At 38.9% G+C, this 21,687-nt stretch overlaps 3 protein-coding genes across 3 annotated transcripts; all 3 read right to left on the bottom strand.

Annotated features, from left to right (window-relative positions):
- Nucleotides 1–9,199: 9,199 nt before the first annotated feature.
- LOC147608784 (major strawberry allergen Fra a 1.06-like) lies at nucleotides 9,200–9,953 on the bottom strand. The gene is made up of 2 exons (XM_086788427.1): nucleotides 9,680–9,953; nucleotides 9,200–9,583 (listed from the first exon to the last, which is right to left on the bottom strand). The coding sequence occupies exons 1-2, from the start codon at nucleotides 9,876–9,878 to the stop codon at nucleotides 9,270–9,272; spliced, it is 513 nt and encodes a 170-aa protein (XP_086644553.1). The 5' UTR covers nucleotides 9,879–9,953; the 3' UTR covers nucleotides 9,200–9,269.
- A 5,231-nt stretch (nucleotides 9,954–15,184) lies between these two features.
- On the bottom strand, nucleotides 15,185–15,766 carry LOC147608783 (uncharacterized). Its single transcript, XM_086788312.1, has 3 exons — nucleotides 15,539–15,766; nucleotides 15,316–15,447; nucleotides 15,185–15,208 (listed from the first exon to the last, which is right to left on the bottom strand). The coding sequence occupies exons 1-3, from the start codon at nucleotides 15,764–15,766 to the stop codon at nucleotides 15,185–15,187; spliced, it is 384 nt and encodes a 127-aa protein (XP_086644438.1).
- Nucleotides 15,767–19,412: 3,646 nt separating this feature from the next.
- On the bottom strand, nucleotides 19,413–20,192 carry LOC147608782 (major strawberry allergen Fra a 1.06-like). The gene is made up of 2 exons (XM_086788426.1): nucleotides 19,936–20,192; nucleotides 19,413–19,839 (listed from the first exon to the last, which is right to left on the bottom strand). The coding sequence occupies exons 1-2, from the start codon at nucleotides 20,132–20,134 to the stop codon at nucleotides 19,526–19,528; spliced, it is 513 nt and encodes a 170-aa protein (XP_086644552.1). The 5' UTR covers nucleotides 20,135–20,192; the 3' UTR covers nucleotides 19,413–19,525.
- Nucleotides 20,193–21,687: the final 1,495 nt, after the last annotated feature.

Genomic DNA, 21,687 nt, shown 5'->3' with positions numbered 1-21,687 from the left:
CCCGCACCCATGCTTAATTTATACAAGTCTCCACCTAGTTCAACGTCCCTTTCACAAGAGGACACACACGTCCGCCATGCTCTCAATTATATATATTCTCCCACCACCACGATTACAAAAGATGGGCAGGCCATGACGGAGATGAACTTTATAAGATGCCTTCGCTGCTGCTCCGGAAGTTCCGTGCTCAAGATTTCTTTCTCGAGTTCTTTTGCATTATCCTTAGGATACCTTAGTAAAAGTAGGCCTCTTTTTTTTTTTAGGAGATACCTTAGTCTATACATTTCCGTATCAAACTAAAAGTAGGCCTCTCTTTTTAGGAGATACCTTAGTCTATGCATTTCCGTATCAAATTAAAAGTAGGCCTCTCTTTTTAGGAGAGAGTTCCATAAGCTATGATGATGACACGCTTTTGTGTCTCTCACCTCTGTAGACACCACATCTCTTGAGCATGCGCATTTGCTATGATCATACACTTTTGTCTCTCTCAACTGTAGACACCACAGCTCTTGAGGGTGTCAATATGCAGTAAGAAGCCCATACAGCATGCGCATTACCTATGGATATTATCTTAGATATATCCCTTTTGTAATTTTTGAGATGCTAAAATACCCTTTCCGTATATGAGACATGTTTACTTTCTGAATTTACAAACCCCTTGTATGTATGGTTTTTCCCTAGCAATAGCTATACTAATTCTATGCTCTAGAAAATACCATAATGCTTGGGAAATTCTCATTTTCCCATGGGTGCTTGACATGTGTCCAATTTATCATTAGATTAAGAATCGACCTTTGTTTTGGTGTGCTAATGAGTAGAAGAGTGCTAAGGTGTCCCAAAAGGCTACACCAAAAGTCTGAATGTACCAAAAGGCAACGTTTGAGATACTACTAGAGTAAAGGAATGATGAAGAACTCCTTTTCTTTTAAAAAAAGAAACACAAATCTTTTGAAATTTGAACTTTCAGAACCATTTTAATTTACTAACATCTCTCTTATAAGGAATAGGGATCCAATTCCATCTCCTATACAGAAGAATACTGAGAGCTGAGTGCTTTTCACATGTTTCTATTTTTCACCCTTGTCTTGATGTTGTTTGAAGTCTTTCCTATGCTTGTGTTCTATGGAATTATAGATCCCATAGCTCTCGAGAAGGTCAATACGTACAAAGCCCATATTGCACATGAATTCAACAAGGAAAAAAAATAGGGGCTTTTTTAGAGGGGCCTTTGATATTGTCATGCTATTTCACTAGAAAATAGGGCCTTTAGAGGGGCCTTGATATTGTCATGTTTTTAAAGTTTTAGGTTCATATATAAATGATTTGCTAACCCATCTATACTTATACTATTTTCGTGGTATCTTATTTTTTACCCTGAACTTCAAGGGAAAAGTGAACAACTCCTTGTCTAAGGAATTCAAGGGAAAATTGAATAACTCCATACCTATGGATTGTTATAGGCTCCAGATACACCTATGTTACAAATTTGAGTTCATAAAGTACTCCTTCTATTTAGAACTAAGAAAATAAAGCCCCTTATGTTGAAGCTTTTTGAAGTCCATAAGAAAATAAATACCCTTATGTTGAACTTATGTGTTTCCTTCCACATTTTCTACTAAGCCCCTTATTCATAGGTTTACACTAAGGTTGCATTTTAGGAAATCCTAGCACATGTCATACTTTACAATTATTTCTATTAACATGTGTTACTTTCATGCATATTGTATAGAAAGGAACTAGCATTAATTCTTGATGAAGAGTAGCGCTACAAATGGAAATGCAAACATGTTGAGAAAATGGCTAGGATAATGCATCCATATTATCTTTCAAATAAAGAAGATTATAAGATGATTCTCATAGTATACTCATCATTACTGAATGTAGACATGACTAGTATAATGCATCCAATTTATCCTGGATATGTTGATAGAACACGCCTACAAGAATGCATCCAATTTATATTTCAAATCCTCATGCATAAGAATACCTCTTTGAAAATATGCCTAAAGCATAGCCTAATGCATGCATTAAAGCACGTATAATCCTTATACAAGTATAATGCGTAAGTATATGAATAATCTTTCTAGAAGCCCAATGCATACCCTAATGCAAATGATTAAGGCTTATGCATACCAAAATGCAAATGCATAAATGTTTATACATAGTCTATACATGCATGCATAAGGCTTATATATAAGCCTAATGCATAGGGCTAATGAAAAATCCATACGGCTTATGCGAAATAACCTAAATCATAAGGCTAATACATGCATAAGGCTTATGCTTAAGAGCCTGAAGCATAAGTCTTTGCATATCCTAATTCATGTTGCATAACCTATGCATAAGTTATACATAGCTATATATAGGCACAATACAATACTGTGCCAAATAATAAAGTAGCAGACATAATTTATTGCTTATTCATAAGCTATATATAATCCTAATGCATAAGCTATGCATAGGCACAATACAACCAAATAAGAAATTCCCAAATCATCCAGAGTGGAATAATGTTCCAATTAATAAAGTAGGAGATAATTTTTTATTTCTTGTCACTTGCTCTCATGAAGATGGGTTTATAACATGTAGAAAAATAAATCTATGTTAAACAAGTAGCTTTCCATTATGTATAAAACACTCTATGAATAGAGCCCTTAATTATGCATAATAAATATACACATATAGATATCTCGTCCATAATTAGCTCTATGTATAAATAAATCTCATGCATAGAAAACAAGAAAAAAAAATCCCAAGCGTATAAATAACATGCCAAAATTGTTGTTATCAAACAAGAAATACAAAGTCTTCCCAAGGGTACAAATAACATGCCAAAAAATAAATTAAATAGGCATACTTCAATAGCAAATGTCAAACCTACATACAACAAATGGTTAACAAGAAATTCTCATAGACGATGTTTTTTTGGTGGAGTTGTGAATTTTTATTACATATGGGAGTAAAAAATCCGTATAACTAAAGTGTACTAGCTTACCACCTAGATGTAGAACACACATTGGTAGATTTTCTAGATTACCCCACACCCACCTCATTGTTGTTGATGAGGGCATATCCCTCCTACCAACATTATTTTTTATTTCTTGTGCCTTTCTCTTGTCAAAATGATTTATAAAATTTAGATAAGGAAATCTATATTAAGAAAAGTGCTCTTCATTATGCATAAAGGTCTCTAATTGTAGATCTCTTAATGATGTATAACAGGTTATACACATAAAGAGCTCTCATGTGCATAAAGAGTTCTATGCATAAAGATCTCTAGCTCTCTTCCAAAGATAACAAGAAATAAAAAATCTTCCCGAGGGTACGATAACATGCAAAATAATAGATGTACCTTTTTAAGTGCACATAAAGAAATTTAATGTTAATCCTACATACAACAAATGGTACAAAGGAAATGGATAACAAGAAATTCTCTAAAATATTATTTATTGGTGCTTCTGTGAAATTCTATACATGAGAATGAGAAAAAATTAGATATTCCATGTGAAATTATATTACAAGGAAATAAGAACAAATTAGAAAGTCCATATAATAAAAATAAACTAGCTTAACAACTAATACGCAACATATTGATATAATTGTTTGTAGAAATTGATTGTTCTCTTCCTCTTCTGTCTTAAATGTTGATGCGCACCTCATTGGTTTATTGTCTAGGTTATCCCACATCCACCTCATTGTTGGTGATGAGGAGATATCCCTCCTACCTTTTTAAAAAAAAAATATTGTAGCTTTCTCCTATCAATATTATTTCATAACATGTAGATAAGGAAATCTGTGCTAAGAACATAGGTCTTAATTTTGCATCAAAGACTCTAATCAAGAGATCTTAATGATGCACAATAAGCTCTACACATAAAGAGCTCGCATGTGCATAAAGAGTTCTATGCATAAAGATCCATAGGTCTCTTCCAAAGATTACAGGAAATAAAAAATCCTCCAAAAGGTATGAAAACATGCCAAATAATAAAATAAATAGGCTTACCTCTTTAATTACACCTTTAAAAATAATGTTAAACCTACATACAACAAATGGTACAAAGGAAATGTTAAACAAGAAATTCTCTAAAATATTATTTATTGTGATTTCGTGAAATTCTATTACATGAGGAGAAAAAAAAATACGACGCAAAATTATAATATAGGGAAATTATAACAAATTAGAAAGTCTAGATAATAAAAAAACACTAGCTAAGTAGCTAATATGAAACGCACATTGATAGACTTGTTTGTAAAAATTGATGGTTCTCTTCCTCTTCTCTCTTACATGTTCATGCGTAGGAAGAAATCTTAAGAGAAGAGGACCATTTCTTATGGTAATCCATTATTGCTATGAATGATACATGAGTACAACTCACATGTTGAAGTGATCTACACAAAGTTTATGCTCAGGCTTGCCTTCACTAACTACAAGAGGTGGGGCCATTATCCACGCTTTTTTCGATGCTTTAGAACTAACCTGAAAATCCCCTAAACGTTGAAATACCCGTCGAAAAAAGCGTCCAAATAGAAACGTCGAAATAGACGCCGAAATAAGCGTCGAAACAAGAGTCGAAAAAAATAATTTTACCATGCATTACGTCCTTTTCAACGATTATTTTGACTAACATTCCGACTACTATTTCAATGGTTATTTTGACTGCTTTTGACTATCATTTAGACTCTGTTTTCGATGGATGCGGGAAACTTTCGACGCTTATTTCGACGCGTGAAGGTATTAAATTTTTTTTGGCATAATGGTGCATCCAGCTACAGTCTTGTAACCGGATGCACCATTATGCCAAATTTATAGAGTACCAAAGGCAAAAAAAATTTGGCATAATGGTGCATCCAGCTGCAGTCTTGTATACTGGATGCACCATTATGCCAAATTTATAGAGTACCAAAGGCAACTATACTCTGATGTGAAGAATGGCGTGAATTTGTTGAAAAAGTTAGAGAGAGTGCCATAACGTTTTCAACATTACAAAGTAGGTACACAATTCACACAAGTGCAAACAATGGCCAAATTATATTGCAAGATGTGAAATTTACATATCAAGCTCTGACGAGATAAGCCAAAATTTGCATACAAGCTCAAACAAAGATGTGAGCTAACCAAAATGTGTATGTATAAGGGGAAAGACATGGTCAAGGCCACTCCATGTGGAGCTATCACTTAGGATCAGGCATTGGTCCCTGCTAAAACCATACAAGACGCTTTTTTTGGTATACCAAAACAATGATCTAACATGACAAGGCAAAGAAAGTATACAGATCATAAGGTTAAGGCTTGCCGCACTTACCATATCTACAATGCACCCCCAATTGAGGTTGGCGCCTTCTCACTCAAGCTTCTCCAAATGAAAGGATGTGTTATGGCGGCGGCGAGCAATGTCCTCCTCTTCTCCCGTGGCCGGCCAACCAACCACTTGATTCTAAAAGTACCAACACAACAAGATAAGCATTGATACTTACAAAGTAGACATAACATCAAATGACACATACAAGATAAATGTTGAAACTTACAAAGTAGACATGGAATGCATCCCAACCGCCGCTTCCAAGGTGAGAGCTTCCTACGCTCTCCATTCGGGCTTTGGCCGCATCCTCTTATTGCTTGTAGCGTTGGGGATTTCGAGCATGCTTTTGCTTCTCCTCATTCCAATCCTCGGTTCTCATGTACCAAGTCTTCTCACCCCCTGCCTTCACTCTCCTAGTCACATCTCCCCGCCAATGTTTCATGACATCCACCATGTGGTCCTTTATCCACCTTATGGGAACGACATCACTACTACCGGCGGCCGGCTTGTACTCATCCTTGATTTGATTTATGACTCTATCTTTCTTGTCTTTATCCAACTTTGGCCATAAAGTCATAAAGTCATTTGCAAAGACAATGTGGCAAAGCTCACGAATGCGGCTGTTCATCTCTTGCCCAACATTATCCAAAACCACGTTTCCATTGATAATTGCCGTTGGCTAAGTGTGGCGTGGTAGCGTAGAATAGCAAAAAGGATAGCTTGAGTGGCCTTGTAGTTTGGGGCGGTTGGATGGAGTATACAGGAGCTCTCAAGCCTCTAGCAGTCGGGGCCGACTTAATATTTGGAATCCTATTAAGAGTTTATATGCTATGCATTTAATGTCCTTTGGTGTATTCGACATGACATTATTCAAGACATACTTTATGGTTTCTATCTAATTTTATGTTCCATTATCCTCTGTTTAGGTTATAGGGGATCTTCTCTAGATATCCCACTACATTAGTCACTTTGATTGTAACATCATTGGTCTTATCGTTCGCCTGTACCCCCCCCTCTCTCTCTCTCTCACACACACACACACGCGCACGCACACACACACACACACACACACACACATACACCCCCCCCCACACACACACGCACATGGGGTGGATGACCCTTTAGTCTATTTCTTTCTTTCCCTTCTTATTTTTATATATAACCTTAGGAAAAAGGGAATTAAGAAATAGTCCTCTTTTGAGATTCGTGCGTCATCCCTTGTTTAGGTAACTGTGTGAGTAGTTGTCACTATGATGGTGTCAACATGTCATTGCTTCTTGCTAATAGTTTTTATTCTTTTCTCCTTGAGGAGCTCCAGCTAGGTGGTGCTTAATTGTTTCAAAGCCTGTAGCACCATCATGGATCCTCTAAACTTTAGAGCATGTTCTTTCCTTTACAATCTAACTAACTGGACTAGTGCAATCCACCTATAAAACAACAATCATGAAGCCTTTAAATTCTAGATTTTATGACTATTGCAATCCACCGAAACCATTAGTGATTGGTTGATTGATATGGAAGTCAACCATTATGTATGGGGAGAGAGCGGGGCATCATGCCAAAAGGAATAGAGATGATACATAAACCAAAAATCCTTTATTTAAGTATATAATATTCACAGCCATGCGTGTGCGCTATAAGCATCATGCCATCCATGGTGTGAGGACTTCATGGTGGGTAGAACATTTTACTTGGTAGCGCAGCCGCGCTGCTGAAGTTGGGGTTGGTGGTAAGGTAGGCTTCCGTGGAGCGGGTGGTGGGGATGGCCGCCTCTTTTTAACTATGGTGGAAGTGGTGCTCTCCGATCCTCTGGAATTGGAGGGTGTGTTGCACCACAGCATGGTGGGGGTGTCAGGCGTCCGCCGCCACCTTTATGGTGTGAGTGAATGAGTGCCATAGCTTCCAAAGCGTTCCTCCTTCCACCAGCCTCAGCTTGGCCACAAGTCGGGCGCAGAAAATACAACTATATGTGGAGAAAATACAGCTGTACATCTGCACAGGCAGCTGTCTGGAAATTTTTATAAATTCCAGAGGGCGTCTATATATGCGTCTATAATGGATTCTATAAGCGCATCTATACCCGTGTCTATAAGCGCGTCTATAGACATGCTTATAGAGGCACTTATAGACGCACTTCGGTAGACACGATTTTAGACGCGATGATAAATGCGCCCATAACATTTTAAACCACGTTGTCAAAACGCATCTATAAACACGCCTACATTCACTTTTCCTTGTAGTGTCACAATGCTTCAAAAAGTACCTAGTGTTACTTATAAGTTAGCTTTGCCAAAAAGCTCTAAAGTTCATCTAGTTTTTCACGTCCATAGACTGAAGAAAAAAATTGGGAGATGACGATAATCGCGTCAGTCTCGAGACCCTAGTAGAACTTATGGAACCCCCATCCTTACCACACGAACTAGAAAAAGTCTTGGAGTTCCAAGAGAAAAGAACTTGACACTCTGTACAACAGGAGTGTTTAGTCAAGTGGAAGGATAGACCAGAAGAAGGTTCTACTTTGGGAAAAGGTACGCACACTCAGAAAGGTTCCCAAATCTTGTTTTTGAGGAGAAAAACTCCTCTTAAGGGGGGAGTAATGTCATGACAGCAGTAGTTTTGGGAGCCTAGAGAGCTCAACCGTCTGGACAAGGCATGTGCGGGGCTCAGTGGTGGTAGCCAGCATGGCCAAGCTAGAGGACACGTGGTGGAGCGCACTAAGGTAGTGTTCACAAACAGTTAAGGGGCAGTTGGCTAAGTGCGGCCCGGTAGCCTAGAATAGCAAAAAGGTGTCTAAGGATAGCTTGAGTGGCCATGTAGTTGGTGTGGTTGGGTGGAGTATACAAGAGCTCTCAACCCTCTTTCCGGTCAGGGCTGGCCTAATATTTGCAATCCTATCAAGAGTTTATATCTATGCATTTAATGTCCTTTGGTGTATTCGACATGACATTATTCTCGACATAGTTTATGCTTTCTATCTAATTTTATGTTCCATTATCCTCTGTTTATCCCACTACACTAGCCACTTGATTGTAACATCATTGGTCTCATCGGTCGTTTTAGCCTGCCCTCCCTCTCTCTCTCTTTCTCTCTCTCTCTCTCTCTCTCTCTCTCTCTCTCTCACACACACACACACACACATACATGCACATGGGGTGGATGACCCTTTAGTCTATTTCTTTCTTTCCCTTCTTATTTTTATATATAACCTTAGGAAAAAGGGAATAAGAAACACTCTTATTTTGAGTTTCGTGCGTCATCCCTTGTTTAGGCAACTGTGTAAGTAGTTGTCGTCAACATGTCATTGCTTCCTAATAGTTTTTATTCTTCTTTTTCTCCTTGGGGAGCTCCAGCTATTAGGTGGTGCTGAATTGTTTCTTCAAAGCCTGTAGCACCATCATGGATCCTCTAAACTTTAGAGCATGTTCTTTCCTCTCCAATCTAATTAACTTGTGTGACTAGTGCAATCCACCTATAAAAAAACAATCATGAAGCCTTTAGATTCTAGATTTTATGACTATTGCAATCCACCGAAACCATTAGTGATTGATTGATTGATATGGAAGTCAACCATTATGTAATCTCTCTCTCTCTCACACACACACACACACACACACACACATGTACACTATTTATATATACATGCTTACATACCTATAGATACACATACATACATAATATATATAAGTGTGTGTATCTATAGGTATGTAAGCATGTATACAAAGATTTCATTGAAAGATGTGAGATGAGATCTTCTTAGATTCAAATTCAAAATTGCTTTGGAAGATGTGAGATTTGGCTCCTCCTCACGCTTGAAGGAGGAGTGGCCATTTTGAAATAGGCCCCCCTCCTTTGCCCACGTGGAGGGAGGGCCACTCTCCCTTAATCCTGTATAGATATTCACAGCCATGCGTGTGCGCTATAAGCTTCATGCCATCCATGGTGTGAGGACTTCATGGTGGGTAGAACATTTTAGTTGGTAGCGCAGCCGCCGAAGTTGGGGTTGGCGGTGAGGTAGGCTTCCGTGGAGCGGGTGGTGCGGATGGCCGCCTCTTTGTAACTATGGTGGAAGTGGTGCTCTCCGATCCTCTGGAATTGGAGGGTGTGTTGCACCACAGCGTGGTGGGGGTGACAGGCGTCCGCCACCACCTTGATGGTGTGGGTGAACGAGTGCCACAGCTTCCCAAGCGTTCCTCCTTCCACCAGCCTCAGCTTGGCCACAAGTCCGGCGCTGTCAATCTCCTCGTACTTCACCTTAGCCCACGTGAAGCCGTGTTGGACTAGAGCTGCGCCAGAACAATAATATCGTCCCAGTCATATGAACATTTTAACTTAATTAGACGCAAACCACACCCCACCGCCTGCTCTAAGCGTGTACTTACTTGATTTGTTGGCTACTTTCACCAGCCAAACGCTGCCTGCTTCACCCGCCGCCCCTTCCACCACCTCCGCGCATTCGAAATGCTCCGGCAGCGCAGCCACGACGGTCACGTGGGCCTCCTCCACCAGTGCCTTCCACACACGTGTTACCGGGTGCTTCACCACCACCTCGAATTTCAGCTCCTCGTCGTAAGAAGCCATGAGTGCAGTAAGTGTAATTGTGCTTGCTGAGCTTGAAGACGGCTGGGATACTTTCTGCGAAATTAATGAAGACCACCCGCACCCATGCTTAATTTATACAAGTCTCCACCTAGTTCAACGTCCCTTTCACAAGAGGACACACACGTCCGCCATGCTCTCAATTATATATATTCTCCCACCACCACGATTACAAAAGATGGGCACGCGATGAACTTTATAAGATGCCTTCGCTGCTGCTCCGGAAGTTCCGTGCTCAAGATTTCTTTCTCGAGTTCTTTTGCATTATCCTTAGGATACCTTAGTAAAAGTAGGCCTCTTTTTTTTTTAGGAGATACCTTAGTCTATACATTTCCGTATCAAACTAAAAGTAGGCCTCTCTTTTTAGGAGATACCTTAGTCTATGCATTTCCGTATCAAATTAAAAGTAGGCCTCTCTTTTTAGGAGAGAGTTCCATAAGCTATGATGATGACACGCTTTTGTGTCTCTCACCTGTAGACACCACATCTCTTGAGCATGCGCATTTGCTATGATCATACACTTTTGTCTCTCTCAACTGTAGACACCACAGCTCTTGAGGGTGTCAATATGCAGTAAGAAGCCCATACAGCATGCGCATTACCTATGGATATTATCTTAGATATATCCCTTTTGTAATTTTTGAGATGCTAAAATACCCTTTCCGTATATGAGACATGTTTACTTTCTGAATTTACAAACCCCTTGTATGTATGGTTTTTCCCTAGCAATAGCTTTACTAATTCTATGCTCTAGAAAATACCATAATGCTTGGGAAATTCTCATTTTCCCATGGGTGCTTGATATGTGTCCAATTTATCATTAGATTAAGAATCGACCTTTGTTTTGGTGTGCTAATGAGTAGAAGAGTGCTAAGGTGTCCCAAAAGGCTACACCAAAAGTCTGAATGTACCAAAAGGCAACGTTTGAGATACTACTAGAGTAAAGGAATGATGAAGAACTCCTTTTCTTTTCAAAAAAGAAACATAAATCTTTTGAAATTTGAACTTTCAGAACCATTTTAATTTACTAACATCTCTCTTATAAGGAATAGGGATCCAATTCCATCTCCTATACAGAAGAATACTGAGAGTTGAGTGCTTTTCACATGTTTCTATTTTTCACCCTTGTCTTGATGTTGTTTGAAGTCTTTCCTATGCTTGTGTTCTATGGAATTATAGATCCCATAGCTCTCGAGAAGGTCAATACGTACAAAGCCCATATTGCACATGAATTCAACAAGGAAAAAAAATAGGGGCTATTTTAGAGGGGCCTTTGATATTGTCATGCTATTTCACTAGAAAATAGGGCCTTGATATTGTCATGTTTTTAAAGTTTTAGGTTCATATATAAATGATTCGCTAACCCATCTATACTTATACTATTTTCGTGGTATCTTATTTTTCACCTTGAACTTCAAGGGAAAAGTGAACAACTCCTTGTCTAAGGAATTCAAGGGAAAATTGAATAACTCCATACCTATGGATTGTTATAGGCTCCAGATACACCTATGTTACAAATTTGAGTTCATAAAGTACTCCTTCTATTTAGAACTAAGAAAATAAAGCCCCTTATGTTGAAGCTTTTTGAAGTCCATAAGAAAATAAATACCCTTATGTTGAACTTATGTGTTTCCTTCCACTTTTCTACTAAGCCCCTTATTCATAGGTTTACACTAAGGTTGCATTTTAGGAAATCCTAGTACATGTCATACTTTACAATTATTTCTGTTGACATGTGTTACTTTCATGCATATTGTATAGAAAGGAACTAGCATTACTTCTTGATGAAGAGTAGCGCTACAAATGGAAATGCAGACATGTTGAGAAAATGGCTAGGATAATGCATCCATATTATCTTTCAAATAAAGAAGATTTTAAGATGATTCTCATAGTATACTCATCATTCCTGAATGTAGACATGACTAGTATAATGCATCCAATTTATCCTGGATATGTTGATAGAACATGCCTACAAGAATGCATCCAATTTATATTTCAAATCCTCATGCATAAGAATACCTCTTTGAAAATATGCCTAAAGCATAGCCTAATGCATGCATTAAAGCACGTATAATCCTTATACAAGTATAATGCGTAAGTATATGAATAATCTTTCTAGAAGCCCAATGCATACCCTAATGCAAATGATTAAGGCTTATGCATACCAAAATGCAAATGCATAAATGTTTATACATAGTCTATACATGCATGCATAAGGCTTATATATAAGCCTAATGCATAGGGCTAATGAAAAATCCATACGGCTTATGCGAAATAACCTAAATCATAAGGCTAATACATGCATAAGGCTTATGCTTAAGAGCCTAAAGCATAAGTCTTTGCTTATCCTAATTCATGTTGCATAACCTATGCATAAGTTATACATAGCTATATATAGGCACAATACAACAAGATAAGAAATTCCCAAGGCATCGAGGGTGCAATACTGTGCCAAATAATAAAGTAGCAGGACATAATTTATTGCTTATTCATAAGCTATATATAATCCTAATGCATAAGCTATGCATAGGCACAATACAACCAAATAAGAAATTCCCAAATCATCCAAAGTGGAATAATGTTCCAATTAATAAAGTAGGAGATAAATTTTTATTTCTTGTCACTTGCTCTCATGAAGATGGGTTTATAACATGTAGAAAAATAAATCTATGTTAAACAAGTAGCTTTCCATTATGTATAAAACACTCTATGAATAGAGCCCTTAATTATGCATAATAAATATACACATATAGATATCTCGTCCATAATTAGCTCTATGTATAAATAAATCTCATGCATAGAAAACAAGAAAAAAAAATCCCAAGCGTATAAATAACATGCCAAAATTGTTGTTATCAAACAAGAAATACAAAGTCTTCCCAAGGGTACAAATAACATGCCAAAAAATAAATTAAATAGGCATACTTCGATAGCAAATGTCAAACCTACATACAACAAATGGTTAACAAGAAATTCTCATAGACGATGTTTTTTTGGTGGAGTTGTGAATTTTTATTCCATATGGGAGTAAAAAATCCGTATAACTAAAGTGTACTAGCTTACCACCTAGATGTAGAACACACATTGGTAGATTTTCTAGATTACCCCACACCCACCTCATTGTTGTTGATGAGGGCATATCCCTCCTACCAACATTATTTTTTATTTCTTGTGCCTTTCTCTTGTCAAAATGATTTATAAAATTTAGCTAAGGAAATCTATATCAAGAAAAGTGCTCTTCATTATGCATAAAGGTCTCTAATTGTAGAGCTCTTAATGATGTATAACAGGTTATACACATAAAGAGCTCTCATGTGCATAAAGAGTTCTATGCATAAAGATCTCTAGCTCTCTTCCAAAGATAACAAGAAATAAAAAATCTTCCCGAGGGTACGATAACATGCAAAATAATAGACGTACCTTTTTAAGTGCACATAAAGAAATTTAATGCTAATCCTACATACAACAAATGGTACAAAGGAAATGGATAACAAGAAATTCTCTAAAATATTATTTATTGGTGCTTCTGTGAAATTCTATACATGAGAATGAGAAAAAATTAGATATTCCATGTGAAATTATATTACAAGGAAATAAGAACAAATTAGAAAGTCCATATAATAAAAATACACTAGCTTAACAACTAATACGCAACATATTGATATAATTGTTTGTAGAAATTGATTGTTCTCTTCCTCTTCTGTCTTAAATGTTGATGCGCACCTCATTGGTTTATTGTCTAGGTTATCCCACATCCACCTCATTGTTGGTGATGAGGAGATATCCTTCCTACCTTTAAAAAAAAAAATATTGTAGCTTTCTCCTATCAATATTATTTCATAACATGTAGATAAGGAAATCTGTGCTAACAACATAGGTCTTAATTTTGCATCAAAGACTCTAATCAAGAGATCTTAATGATGCACAATAAGCTCTACACATAAAGAGCTCGCATGTGCATAAAGAGTTCTATGCATAAAGATCCCTAGGTCTCTTCCAAAGATTACAGGAAATAAAAAATCCTCCAAAAGGTATGAAAACATGCCAAATAATAAAATAAATAGGCTTACCTCTTTAATTACACCTTTAAAAATAATGTTAAACCTACATACAACAAATGGTACAAAGGAAATGTTAAACAAGAAATTCTCTAAAATATTATTTATTGTGATTTCGTGAAATTCTATTACATGAGGAGAAAAAAAAATTCGATGCAAAATTATAATATAGGGAAATTATAACAAATTAGAAAGTCTAGATAATAAAAAAACACTAGCTAAGTAGCTAATATGAAACGCACATTGATAGACTTATTTGTAAAAATTGATGGTTCTCTTCCTCTTCTCTCTTACATGTTCATGCGTAGGAAGAAATGTTAAGAGAAAAGGACCATTTCTTATGGTAATCCATTATTGCTATGAATGATACATGAGTACAACTCACATGTTGAAGTGATCTACACAAAGTTTATGCTCAGGCTCGCCTTCACTAACTACAAGAGGTGGGGCCATTATCCACGCTTTTTTCGACGCTTTAGAACTAACCTGAAAATCCCCTAAACGTCGAAATACCCGTCAAAAAAAGCGTCCAAATAGAAACGTCGAAATAGACGCCAAAATAAGCGTCAAAACAAGAGTCGAACAAAATAATTTTACCACACATTACGTCCTTTTCAACGATTATTTCGACTAACATTCCGACTACTATTTCAACGGTTATTTTGACTGCTATTTTGACTATCATTTAGACTCTGTTTTCGATGGATGCGGGAAACTTTCGATGCTTATTTCGACGCGTGAAGGTATTAAATTTTTTTTGGCATAATGGTGCATCCAGCTGCAGTCTTGTAACTAGATGCACCATTATGCCAAATTTATAGAGTACCAAAGGTAATTTTTTTTGGCATAATGGTGCATCCAGCTGCAGTCTTGTATACTGGATGCACCATTATGCCAAATTTATAGAGTACCAAAGGCAACTATACTCTGATGTGAAGAACGGCGTGAATTTGTTGAAAATTTTAGAGAGAGTGCCATAACGTTTTCAACATTACAAAGTAGGTACACAATTCACACAAGTGCAAACAATGGCCAAATTATATAGCAAGATGTTAAATTTACATATCAAGCTTTGACGAGATAAGCCAAAATTGAAAGTTACATATCAAGCTCTGACGAGATAAGCCAAAATTTGCATACAATCTATACAAGTCAAACAAAGATGTGAGCTAACCAAAATGTATATCTATAAGGGGAAAGACATGGTCAAGGCCACTCCATGCGGAGCTATCACTTAGGATCAGGCATTGGTCCCTGCTAAAACCATACAAGACGCTTTTTTTGGTATACCAAAACAACGATCTAACATGACAAGGCAAAGGAAGTATACAAATCATAAGGTTAAGGCTTGCCGCACTTACCATATCTACAATGCACCCCCAATTGAGGTTGGCGCCTTCTCGCTCAAGCTTCTCCAAAAGAAAGGATGTGTTATGGCGGCAGAGAGCAATGTCCTCCTCTTCTCCCGTTGCCGGCCAACCAACCACTTGATTCTAAAAGTACCAAAACAACAAGATAAGCATTGATACTCACAAAGTAGACATAACATCAAATGACACATACAAGATAAATGTTGAAACTTACAAAGTAGACATGGAATGCATCCCAACCGTCGCTTCCAAGGTGAGAGCTTCCTACGCTCTCCATTCGGGCTTTGGCCGCATCCTCTTGTTGCTTGTAGCGTTGGGGATTTCGAGCATGCTTTTGCTTCTCCTCATTCCAATCCTCAGTTCTTATGTACCAAGTCTTCTCACCCCCTGCCTTCACTCTCCTAGTCACATCTCCCCGCCAATGTTTCATGACATCCACCATGTGGTCCTTTATCCACCTTATGGGAACGACATCACTACTACCGGCGGTCGGCTTGTACTCATCCTTGATTTGATTTATGACTCTATCTTTCTTGTCTTTATCCAACTTTGGCCATAAAGTCATACAGTCATTTGCAAAGACAATGTGGCAAAGCTCACGAATGCGGCTCTTCATCTCTTGCCCAACATTATCCAAAACCACGTTGCCATTGATAATTGCCATTGGCTAAGTGTGGCCTGGTAGCCTAGAATAGCAAAAAAGTCTCTAAGGATAGCTTGAGTGGCCTTGTAGTTTGGGGCAGTTGGGTGGAGTATACAGGAGCTCTCAAGCCTCTAGCAGTCGGGGCCGGCTTAATATTTGGAATCCTATCAAGAGTTTATATGCTATGCATTTAATGTCCTTTGGTGTATTCGACATGACATTATTCAAGACATAGTTTATGGTTTCTATCTAATTTTATGTTCCATTATCCTCTGTTTAGGTTATAGGGGATCTTCTCTAGATATCCCACTACATTAGTCACATTGATTGTAACATCATTGGTCTTATCGTTCGCCTGTACCCCCCCTCTATCTCTCTCTCTCTCACACGCACGCACGCACACACACACACACACACACACACACACACACACATACACACCCCCCCCACACACACACACGCACATGGGGTGGATGACCCTTTAGTCTATTTATTTCTTTCCCTTCTTATTTTTATATATAACCTTAGGAAAAAGGGAATTAAGAAATAGTCCTCTTTTGAGATTCGTGCGTCATCCCTTGTTTAGGTAACTGTGTGAGTAGTTGTCACTATGATGGTGTCAACATGTCATTGCTTCTTGCTAATAGTTTTTATTCTTTTCTCCTTGAGGAGCTCCAGCTAGGTGGTGCTTAATTGTTTCAAAGCCTGTAGCACCATCATGGATCCTCTAAACTTTAGAGCATGTTCTTTCCTTTACAATCTAATTAACTGGACTAGTGCAATCCACCTATAAAACAACAATCATGAAGCCTTTAAATTCTAGATTTTATGACTATTGCAATCCATCGAAACCATTAGTGACTGGTTGATTGATATGGAAGTCAACCATTATGTATGGGGAGAGAGCGGGGCATCATGCCGAAAGGAATAGAGATGATACATAAACCAGAAATCCTTTATTTAAGTATATAATATTCACAGCCATGCGTGTGCGCTATAAGCATCATGCCATCCATGGTGTGAGGACTTCATGGTGGGTAGAACATTTTAGTTGGCAGCGCAGCCGCTGAAGTTGGGGTTGGCGGTAAGGTAGGCTTCCGTGGAGCGGGTGGTGGGGTTGGCCGCCTCTTTGTAACTATGGTGGAAGTGGTGCTCTCCGATCCTCTGGAATTGGAGGGTGTCTTGCACCATAGCATGGTGGGGGTGACAGGCGTGTGCCACCACCTTTATGGTGTGAGTGAATGAGTGCCACAGCTTCCCAAGCGTTCCTCCTTCCACCAGCCTCAGCTTGGCCACAAGTCGGGCGCAGAAAATACAACTACATGTGCAGAAAATACAGCTGTACATCTGCACAGGCAGCTGTCTGGAAATTTTTTTAAATTCCAGAGGGCGTCTATATATGCGTCTATAATGGATTCTATAAGCGCATCTATACCCGTGTCTATAAGCGTGTCTATACTGATATAGACATGCTTATAGAGGCGCTTATAGACGCACTTTGGTAGACACGATTTTAGACGCGATGATAAATGCGCCCATAACATTTTAAACCACGTTGTCAAAACGCATCTATAAACACGCCTACAATCGCTTTTCCTTGTAGTGTCACAATGCTTCAAAAAGTAGGTAGTGTTACTTATAAGTTAGCTTTGCCAAAAAGCTCTAAAGTTCATCTAGTTTTTCACGTCCATAGACTGAAGAAAAAAATTGGGAGATGACAATAATCACGTCAGTCTAGAGACCCTAGTAGAACTTATGGAACCCCCATCCTTACCACACGCATAGAAAAAGTCTTGGATTTCCAAGAGAAAAGAACTTGACACTCTGTACAACAGAAGTGCTTAGTGAAGTGGAAGGATAGACCAGAAGAAGGTTCTACTTTGGGAAAAGGTACGCACACTCAGAAAGGTTCCCAAATCTTGTTTTTGAGGAGAAAAACTCCTCTTAAGGGGGGAGTAATGTCATGACAGCAGTAGTTTTGGGAGCCTAGAGAGCTCAACCGTCTGGACAAGGCATGTGCGGGGCTCAATCGTGGTAGCCAGCATGGCCAAGCTAGAGGACACGTGGTGGAGCGCACTAAGGTAGTGTTCACAAATAGTTAAGGGGCAGTTGGCTAAGTGTGGCCCAGAATAGCAAAAAGGTGTCTAAGGATAGCTTGAGTGGCCATGTAGTTGGTGTGGTTGGGTGGAGCTCTCAACCCTCTTGCCGGTCAGGGCTGGCCTAATATTTGCAATCCTATCAAGAGTTTATATCTATGCATTTAATGTCCTTTGGTGTATTCGACATGACATTAATGGTTTCTATCTAATTTTATGTTACATTATCCTCTGTTTAGGGTATAGGGAATCTTCTCTGGATATCCCACTACATTAGCCACTTGAATGTAACATCATTGGTCTCATCGGTGGTTTTAGCCTGCCCTCCCTCTCTCTCTCTTTCTCTCTCTCTCTCTCTCTCTCTCACACACACACACACATACACGCACATGGGGTGGATGACCCTTTAGTCTATTTCTTTCTTTCCCTTCTTATTTTTATATATAACCTTAGGAAAAAGGGAATAAGAAACACTCTTATTTTGAGATTCGTGCATCATCCCTTGTTTAGGCAACTGTGTAAGTAGTTGTCGTCAACATGTCATTGCTTCCTAATAGTTTTTATTCTTCTTTTTCTCCTTGGGGATTTATGTCTATGCATTTAATGTCCTTTGGTGTATTGGACATGACATTATTCTCAACATAGTTTATGGTTTCTATCTAATTTTATGTTCCATTATCCTCTGTTTAGGTTATAGAGAATCTTCTCTGGATATCCCACTACATTAGCCACTTGATTGTAACATCATTGGTCTCATCGCTCGTTTTAGCCTGCCCTCCCTCTCTCTCTCTTTCTCTCTCTCTCTCTCTCTCTCTCTCTCTGTCTCACACACACACACACACACACACACAGACACACATACATGCACATGGGGTGGATGACCCTTTAGTCTATTTCTTGCTTTCCCTTCTTATTTGTATATATAACCTTAGGAAAAAGGGAATAAGAAACACTCTTATTTTGAGATTCGTGTGTCATCCCCCTGTTTAGGCAATTGTGTAAGTAGTTGTCACTATGATGGTGTCAACATGTCATTGCTTCCTAATAGTTTTTATTCTTCTTTTTCTCCTTGGGGAGCTCCAGCTATTAGGTGGTGCTGAATTGTTTCTTCAAAGCCTGTAGCACCATCATGGATCCTCTAAACTTTAGAGCATGTTCTTTCCTCTCCAATCTAATTAACTTGTGTGACTAGTGCAATCCACCTATAAAAAAACAATCATGAAGCCTTTAGATTCTAGATTTTATGACTATTGCAATCCACCGAAACCATTAGTGATTGATTGATTGATATGGAAGTCAACCATTGTGTACGGGGAGAGGGCGGGGCATCATGCCGAAAGGAATAGAGATGACACATAAACCAGAAATCCTTTATTTAAGTATATAATATTCACAGCCATGCGTGTGCGCTATAAGCTTCATGCCATCCATGGTGTGAGGACTTCATGGTGGGTAGAACATTTTAGTTGGTAGCGCAGCCGCCGAAGTTGGGGTTGGCGGTGAGGTAGGCTTCCGTGGAGCGGGTGGTGCGGATGGCCGCCTCTTTGTAACTATGGTGGAAGTGGTGCTCTCCGATCCTCTGGAATTGGAGGGTGTGTTGCACCACAGCGTGGTGGGGGTGACAGGCGTCCGCCACCACCTTGATGGTGTGGGTGAACGAGTGCCACAGCTTCCCAAGCGTTCCTCCTTCCACCAGCCTCAGCTTGGCCACAAGTCCGGCGCTGTCAATCTCCTCGTACTTCACCTTAGCCCACGTGAAGCCGTGTTGGACTAGAGCTGCGCCAGAACAATAATATCGTCCCAGTCATATGAACATTTTAACTTAATTAGACGCAAACCACACCCCACCGCCTGCTCTAAGCGTGTACTTACTTGATTTGTTGGCTACTTTCACCAGCCAAACGCTGCCTGCTTCACCCGCCGCCCCTTCCACCACCTCCGCGCATTCGAAATGCTCCGGCAGCGCAGCCACGACGGTCACGTGGGCCTCCTCCACCAGTGCCTTCCACACACGTGTTACCGGGTGCTTCACCACCACCTCGAATTTCAGCTCCTCGTCGTAAGAAGCCATGAGTGCAGTAAGTGTAATTGCGCTTGCTGAGCTTGAAGACGGCTGGGATACTTTCTGCGAAATTAATGACCACCACCCGCACCCATGCTTAATTTATACAAGTCTCCACCTAGTTCAACGTCCCTTTCACAAGAGGACACACACGTCCGCCATGCTCTCAATTATATATATTCTCCCACCACCACGATTACAAAAGATGGGCACGCGATGAACTTTATAAGATGCCTTCGCTGCTGCTCCGGAAGTTCCGTGCTCAAGATTTCTTTCTCGAGTTCTTTTGCATTATCCTTAGGATACCTTAGTAAAAGTAGGCCTCTTTTTTTTTTAGGAGATACCTTAGTCTATACATTTCCGTATCAAACTAAAAGTAGGCCTCTCTTTTTAGGAGATACCTTAGTCTATGCATTTCCGTATCAAATTAAAAGTAGGCCTCTCTTTTTAGGAGAGAGTTCCATAAGCTATGATGATGACACGCTTTTGTGTCTCTCACCTGTAGACACCACATCTCTTGAGCATGCGCATTTGCTATGATCATACACTTTTGTCTCTCTCAACTGTAGACACCACAGCTCTTGAGGGTGTCAATATGCAGTAAGAAGCCCATACAGCATGCGCATTACCTATGGATATTATCTTAGATATATCCCTTTTGTAATTTTTGAGATGCTAAAATACCCTTTCCGTATATGAGACATGTTTACTTTCTGAATTTACAAACCCCTTGTATGTATGGTTTTTCCCTAGCAATAGCTTTACTAATTCTATGCTCTAGAAAATACCATAATGCTTGGGAAATTCTCATTTTCCCATGGGTGCTTGATATGTGTCCAATTTATCATTAGATTAAGAATCGACCTTTGTTTTGGTGTGCTAATGAGTAGAAGAGTGCTAAGGTGTCCCAAAAGGCTACACCAAAAGTCTGAATGTACCAAAAGGCAACGTTTGAGATACTACTAGAGTAAAGGAATGATGAAGAACTCCTTTTCTTTTCAAAAAAGAAACATAAATCTTTTGAAATTTGAACTTTCAGAACCATTTTAATTTACTAACATCTCTCTTATAAGGAATAGGGATCCAATTCCATCTCCTATACAGAAGAATACTGAGAGTTGAGTGCTTTTCACATGTTTCTATTTTTCACCCTTGTCTTGATGTTGTTTGAAGTCTTTCCTATGCTTGTGTTCTATGGAATTATAGATCCCATAGCTCTCGAGAAGGTCAATACGTACAAAGCCCATATTGCACATGAATTCAACAAGGAAAAAAAATAGGGGCTATTTTAGAGGGGCCTTTGATATTGTCATGCTATTTCACTAGAAAATAGGGCCTTGATATTGTCATGTTTTTAAAGTTTTAGGTTCATATATAAATGATTCGCTAACCCATCTATACTTATACTATTTTCGTGGTATCTTATTTTTCACCTTGAACTTCAAGGGAAAAGTGAACAACTCCTTGTCTAAGGAATTCAAGGGAAAATTGAATAACTCCATACCTATGGATTGTTATAGGCTCCAGATACACCTATGTTACAAATTTGAGTTCATAAAGTA

The sequence above is a fragment of the Cibotium barometz genome, chromosome 52 (genome assembly GCF_041138505.1).
Source record: "Cibotium barometz isolate CiBa-2024 chromosome 52, ASM4113850v1, whole genome shotgun sequence".
Taxonomy (NCBI): Eukaryota; Viridiplantae; Streptophyta; class Polypodiopsida; order Cyatheales; family Cibotiaceae; genus Cibotium; species Cibotium barometz.
This window is presented reverse-complemented; position numbering and strand designations above follow the sequence as displayed.

Bases quoted from the DNA above. Each gene is read 5' to 3' on its own strand.
- LOC147608784 (XM_086788427.1), bottom strand. From the start codon at position 9,878: ATGGCTTCTTACGACGAGGAGCTGAAATTCGAGGTGGTGGTGAAGCAC. The intron at 9,584-9,679 runs GTAAGTACACGC...GTTCTGGCGCAG, and splicing joins GAAAGTAGCCAACAAATCAA to CTCTAGTCCAACACGGCTTC.
- LOC147608783 (XM_086788312.1), bottom strand. From the start codon at position 15,766: ATGGTGGATGTCATGAAACATTGGCGGGGAGATGTGACTAGGAGAGTG. The intron at 15,448-15,538 runs GTAAGTTTCAAC...TGGTACTTTTAG, and splicing joins ATGCATTCCATGTCTACTTT to AATCAAGTGGTTGGTTGGCC. The intron at 15,209-15,315 runs GTAAGTGCGGCA...TGGTTTTAGCAG, and splicing joins GGGGGTGCATTGTAGATATG to GGACCAATGCCTGATCCTAA.
- LOC147608782 (XM_086788426.1), bottom strand. From the start codon at position 20,134: ATGGCTTCTTACGACGAGGAGCTGAAATTCGAGGTGGTGGTGAAGCAC. The intron at 19,840-19,935 runs GTAAGTACACGC...GTTCTGGCGCAG, and splicing joins GAAAGTAGCCAACAAATCAA to CTCTAGTCCAACACGGCTTC.